At 46.8% G+C, this 6,638-nt stretch overlaps 1 protein-coding gene across 2 annotated transcripts in view; it reads right to left on the bottom strand.

Annotated features, from left to right (window-relative positions):
• Med24 (mediator complex subunit 24) overlaps positions 1 to 754 on the bottom strand; it is a 25,846-nt gene extending 25,092 nt beyond the window's left edge. For both annotated transcript variants that reach the window (XM_005368268.3, XM_005368269.3), the window contains exons 1-2: positions 504 to 754; positions 334 to 416 (exon numbers count right to left, since the gene is read on the bottom strand). In XM_005368268.3, the coding sequence (XP_005368325.1) occupies positions 334 to 416; positions 504 to 633 (213 nt within the window). In that variant the 5' untranslated portion in view covers positions 634 to 754. The remainder of the gene's footprint in view (positions 1 to 333; positions 417 to 503) is intronic.
• Between the last annotated feature and the right edge of the window lie 5,884 nt (positions 755 to 6,638).

Below are 6,638 nucleotides of genomic sequence, written 5' to 3'. Positions count from 1 at the left end.
AAAAAAAAAAAAATAGAAACAAGGGGCTGCTAAGAAGGCTCGGCGGGTGCAGGTGCTTGGCATGCAACCCTGCTGACATAAGTTCAAATCCCCAGAGAATCTACATGAAGGTGGGAAGAACAGACTAGACGCCACAGAATTGTCTTCTTACTTCCACATGCCCGTCCCCATAATTATATAAATTTGAAAAGCTTTAATTGTAAATGTATACGATAAGAGCAAAAGAATGCAATGTTCATCACAAAATGAAGGGGGAACTTTGTAAGAAAGCCTAAACTGAAAACTGTTCTCCAGGTGTTTTACCTCCAAAAGCCAGGGGATGGAAAGGTTTACCTGGGAACTGATGGCGTACTTCAGGTAGGACAGGATGAGAGGATTTGGGGACGGTCCAATCATGGCCTGCTCCAGGAGCGCATCTGCACAGGAAATTAAAGAAAGACTGAGTGGTAGCATCTTTCCTGGGCCTACCCCTCCCACCCGTCCTTCCCCGTTGCACTGGAGACCTGCTAGGTTGAGAATGTCCCAGGTGGCTCCTCTCGGAAAGAATTTCTTCATGTTGATTGCCCACTGGTAGTCGCTCCATCGCTCTTTCCAGGCTTGCAAAATGGCTTGCTTCAGGTTCACCACCTTCATGATTTCACTCCAAGGAGGCGAGACCGGTGGCGAGACGGGAGTTTAAAAATGGAGCCAGAAGCCGGGCGGTGGTGGCGCACGCCTTTAATCCCAGCACTCGGGAGGCAGAGGCAGGCGGATCTCTATGAGTTCGAGGCCAGCCTGTCTCGAAAAATTAAAAAAAAAAAAAAAAAAATGGAGCCAGAAGAGAGATGGAGCTCTGAGGAAAAAAATAAGGGAGAGATAAATAGAAGGGAAATTCGGGAAGACTTAAGCAAGACAGAAAAACTAAGAGTAGAAATGGAGGTGGCAAGGTGGAGATTCTGTCACCCTCTCCCCTTCCGAACAGTCTTTCCTTGAATTGGGACAGAAGGTGTGTCAAAGGGGTTCAAAGCCCTGAAGAACGTAGGAAGGGGTTAAGCCTGCTCCGGTTCCCTAACTATGCCCTTCGCCCTAGCTGTGTCCCCACCACTACCACCCCAACTCCCATATGTACCCATTCCCCAATTCCTCTACCTTTCTCAGCCCTGAAGCTGTAATTCTCCCTCTTCTTTCATTCACCATTTCCCCAAATTTAAGCCTACCGGAAAACAGAGATCTACGTCCTAGACAGCTCCATTTTGGCACCCTTTAAAGAACTCATTTACTATTGGCCCGTGGTAACAGGCACCGACCAATAGAAACGTAGTAAGAGGCAAGTCCTTCTGGGAATTGTAGTTCCTTTAGATTTAGCTACCCCCCCCCCCCCACCTCCACCCCAGGCCAAGCACACAAAAGGATCAATTGGTTCTGTTGGTTTTTCCCTGAGATTATCCAAAAAGCTGAGGAGTTAGTACCAGGAGACTCAGTGCCCAAGGCAGAAACCCTCTGTCTCTCAATGTTGTAGCCATCTATCTATACCTTCAATTATTCTGATACTCTGGTTATTCCCCAGTAAGTAGGCCCATGGGTGTTATGTATTCTAACCAGGCTTCTGTTGGGTTTCTGTTCTATTTATTTATTTATTTATTTATTTATTTATTTATTTATTTATTTATTTATTTTGTATACAATATTCTGTCTGTGTGTATGCCTGAAGGCCAGAAGGTACCAGACCCCATTACAGATGGTTGTAAGCCATCATGTGGTGGCTGGGAATTGAACTCAGGACCTTTGGAAGAGCAGGCAATGCTCTTAACCTCTGAGCCATCTCTCCAGCCCTCTGTGAAACGAAATGAACACATTTGCCCAAACTCATATTGCCTAGATCTCTCCAGGGTCAGGGTAGGAATAGTCAAGAAAAGGGATGAGAGGGTTGGACGTTCCCTGGGTAAAATGAGTTTAGCAGATAAGGAGCAGGAAAGGTTTGTTCTCCAAAGCCCCTGTTGCCACCATAGTTCTCATTTCACATTTCTGTTCCAAAAGGGACACTGAGGTGTGACTAGGTGCACACATACCACCATGTCACCCCTAAAATCTGACAGTGCTCCCAGAATCCCCTGATCCTGAATTTTGTTTATATATGAAGAAAAGTAAGGAAAAAGCTGAAGCTGGGCAGTGGTGCCCCACACCTTTAATTCTACACTTGGGAGGCAGAGGCAGGCAGATCTCTTGAGTCTGAGTCCAGCCTGGTCTACAAAGTGAGCTCCAGAACAGCCAGGGCTACAAAGAGAAACCCTGTCTCAGAGGGGGGAAAAAAAAGGAAGGACGGACGAACGGAAAAGAGGTTAACATTATTGTATGACTCAAAAACTGTTTAAAAGGCCTAGGAAAACAAAATGTGATATGGTACTGTGGGTGACCCCATCTGTAAAGCACACTTGGAGGCCCCCAGCCAGTGTTCTATCACCCTCTTTTTCTTGGCTCCTAATTTTAGATCCCGGGGAGACTGATATCTCAACTTGTTTCTTCAAATTCAATTTATAGTCCCCAACAACTCTCTTTAGTCCCACCCCCCTTTTTGTCCAGCTGTGCAAGCTCTCTGTCACTGAACTGTATTCCCTAGCCCAAGCTACCTTTTGAATGAAAATCAGGAGGAATCTCGAGAAAGCGCCCGTGAAGGCTCTAGAAATGGCCTTGTGCACCTTTAGGAGACTGATAGGACCATGCTATAAACAGGGAGAGGATGGTTGGAGGAGTAGGGCCAGATCACATCCTTGTAAGACAGGTACTGCCTATGGCTTTCCTCCCTTTCTGCACCCCCCCCCCATTCTTATTCTGTTTCTTGTGCCTTCCCAAGGGATACTACTGGAGACTAGTATTTATACAAAATAGCTGCCAAGAGTGTGTAGCCAAAGCTTCCAAAGCAGGAAGGAGGGAGAACTCAGGCTCCTGATTCACAACCCTCAGGCTCCCCTTCCAAAGAGACCTGCACTCTGGGCAAAACAAAACAGGCCTCCTTCTCTTCAGTCTCTCATCTACCTGCCATCCCTCACTACACCTTGGTCCGTTGTGACCCCTACTCTTTTCTGTTACACAGCCCCATGCCCTGCCACCACCGCCATAAATTGTTTCCAGATACCGCTGCTCTTTTCCTACCCCTCATAGCCCAAACTGCCCCTCTTGGAGAGAGGCTGTCAACTCTGGGAGTGCGCCCTATTGAATTAGTGGGTGTTGGGTTCAGCCCATATGGGAGGGGGTGGGGAAACTCAGGCCTGATGATGGTTAGATTCTGAGCTCAAATCCTTCCCTCTGGCGCAAAGCCTGGCAGATTTCTGAGAGGGAGGTTGTTCCTCCTCCACACTTCATAATGATGAGAGGCAGCTTTTGGTATTGAGCCATCTGCCTTCCCTGGCCCCCTGCTCCTCACCAGCAGCCCATTCTTTAGGCTTGGCAGAGTTTCCCCAAGGACTCAACAGTGTGTACGAGGGCTTCCTCAGCTCTGGGCAAGGGCCATCATCATCGAATTCTTGTTTTCCCAATCCCACCTCCTTCCTCCTGGGAGCTCTCTTAAGCGCTCAGAATTACCTGCTACACAGGGACGACTCCATGATAATGCTGCCAAGAATGAGACAAGAGATAATGCCTTCTCTTTGGGGAGTATGGAGCATGTCCCCAGCTCCTCTCAAACTCCCCCACTCCCCTTTACTCGCTTCACTGGACTCCCACTTCCTAGCTCTGAGCCCCAGTATCTTTACCATTTAGTGATTTCTCTTCTTTGTGTGTGGTGTGTGTGTATGCGTGTGTGCATGCATGTGTGTATGTGTGTGCGTGCACATGTGTGTGTGTGTGTGGTGCATATGCACATGTGGAAGCGAGAGGTTGACTTCAGTGTCATCCCTGATCATTTTCTTCACCCAATTTGTTTGAGACAGAGTCTGCCATTGAACCTGGAGCTCGCTCCATTCCTTCAGCTAGAGAGCTGACCAGTGAGCTCCAGGGCTCCACCTGTCTCGACTACCACCGCTCCCCCAGCGCTCATTGTAGACATGGTTCCAAATTTAGGTCCTTATGTTTGCGGGACAAGAATGGGAAGACTGAGCCATCTTCCCGTCCCTTTTTAATTTTTTTTTTGAAACATTGTATATCTCAGGCTAGCCTGAAACTCACAATGTAGCCAGCTTAGCTTCAACTCACGCTCTTGTTTATAGCCTTCCTGAGGGCTATAAGTATAAGGTTGAGCTGAGACACTTAGCAACATTTCCACCACATTGGCCGGTCTAGCCAGTGAGGGAGAGGTCTAGCTGGGGAATGGGGGCAGGTGGAGCCAACAGGTAAATGATGCAGAAACATTGGGAGCCCATGAAAAAGCTTCATGGCCTTGGAGTAAGAGGTGGCAAGAAACAGAGTTTGATGTGTTGCTCTCCTAGAGAATCTAAATTCAGTTCCCAGCATCCATACAGTGGCTCACAGCCTGCTCCAGGGGCTATGATCCCTCTCTGACCTCCATAGGCAGCAGACACACACATATATACATTAGGTAAAACATGCATTATTTAAAAAGAGAAAGAGAGAGACCTTAAAAAAAGGAATAGGGTTTTTTACCCAAAGGGAAGGGGCATTTTTTTTATCCAAACTACTAAAAATTGGATATAAAAAATGTACCAAGAGCCCAGACCCAAAAACCCAGAAACAGTAAAATCATTTAAAAGCATACAAGCTCCAGAGAATTTCAGATTCACTTTTTCTCAGAGGGAAACTGAGTCTTGCCACTCTCCTGAATGGAGGATGGCCTGACTCACACTTCATAAATACCAGCCGCACGAGGGAAGAAAGTCTTTCCAGCCAGTTGTGGTGGCACACGCCGGTAGGATTTGCTGAAGGAGGCAGAGGCAGGAGGATCACGAGTTCGAGGCCAGCCTGGGCTACTCATTAAAAAAAAAGAAAGAAAGTCTTTCCGACAGACTCACATGCATAATTCCAACTTAGTTCCCAAGCTGAAGCCTCTGCTTTCAAAGGTTGGAGAAATGACCCAGCAGTTAGAGGCACTGGCTGTTCTTCCAGAGGACCCAGGTTCGATTCCCAGCACCTACATGGCAGCTCACAACTGTCTGTAACCCCAGTTCAAGAGACCCTACATCCTTTTCTGGCTTCCTAGGGCACCGCATGCAAAATGATGCACAAACACACATGCCGGCAAAACACCCATACCAATAAAATAATTAAAAAATTATTTAAGTGCCAGGAAATAGTGGTGCACACCTTTGATCCCAGCACTGGGGAGGTAGAGGCAGGTAGATCTCTGTGAGTTCGAGGCCAGCCTGGTCTACAAAAGCTAGTTCCAGGACAGGCCCCAAAGCTACAGAGAAATCCTGTCTCAAAAAACAAAACAAACAAAAAAAAATATTTAAGCAAGGCATGGTGGCACATACCTTTAATCTTAGCACTGGGAAGTAGAAGCAGGTGTATCTCTGAGTTCAAAGCCAACCTGCTCTACACAGTGAGTTCCAGGATAGCCAGGGCTACATGGAGAAACTCTGTCAAACAACAACAACAACAACAAAAAGAAACCACCTGCTTTCTATTTATATATGGGAGGAGATAATGCAAAGGGTATAGGTGATTATACTTCCCAGACAGTCCTTGGGTCCCCAGTACTCTGTCTCTATCTTCCTGCTAACCCTGAAGTGAAAAGCAGAATTTGTTTGGGGTTCTTTGGGGTTTTTTTTTTTAAGGATTTATTTATTTTAACTTTATGTGTATTGTGTCATGCTTGTATGTATGTCTGTTCTCTACATGTGTGCAGAGCCCACGGAGGCCAGAAGAGGGAGCCAGAGCCCTTGGAACTGGAGTTATAGACAGTTTTAAGCTACCATGTGGGTGCTTGGACCTGAACCTGGGTCCTCTGAAAGAGCAACTAGAGCTCTTAACTACAAAACCATATCTCTACCCCTGGGTTTTGTTGTTTTTGAGACAGGAACTTGCTGTATGTCCCAGGCTGGGTTGGAATTTATTAAGACATCTGACCCAGACTGGTCTCCAGCTCCTTGTCCTCCGGCCTTTTCTTCCTCAATTGTGACTACAGGTGTACTTTCCCACATACCCAGAGAGAAGGATGGAGACTCTGTACGTTTCCCAACACCGTGAAGGATGCCTCCCCACTCCGCACTCCTGACAACTGACGAAAGGAAGGGAGGTGCTGTGACCCTGAGCGCCAGCACTAGGGCACAGAGGGCAGCCTGCCATTTCCTTTGTAGTGCCCTTCTCTTTAAGCCCCTAAAGCCACTAAGCCACTCTATACTGGTATGTGTGTAGAGGAAAAGCCTAGGTGTGTCCTTCCTCAGGTTCTGCTCCTTTATTTATGTATTTATTTATTATAGTGAGCTGGGGTCTCTCACTAGCTTAGAATTCACCATATAGGTTAAGCTAAGAAACCCCAGGGATCTATCCATACACCTCTGTCTCCCTAGCAGTAGGATTACAAGGTCTCGTCACCACGCCCAGTTTTGGTGTTGTTTTACTTTGCTTGTTTATTTGTTTGCTGTTTATTTGTTGGAAACAGGGTCTCTCTATGTAGACCTCGCTGGCCTCAAACTTTTAAAAATCTGCTGGCCGAACACCTGATTTTCGATAAAGGAGCTAAAAGTATACAATGGAAAAAAGAGAGC

The sequence above is a fragment of the Microtus ochrogaster genome, unplaced genomic scaffold, assembly GCF_000317375.1.
Source record: "Microtus ochrogaster isolate Prairie Vole_2 unplaced genomic scaffold, MicOch1.0 UNK31, whole genome shotgun sequence".
In the NCBI taxonomy this organism is placed as follows: Eukaryota; Metazoa; Chordata; class Mammalia; order Rodentia; family Cricetidae; genus Microtus; species Microtus ochrogaster.
The sequence above is the reverse complement of the archived record's forward strand: the minus strand, read 5'-3'. Positions and strand labels throughout refer to the sequence as shown.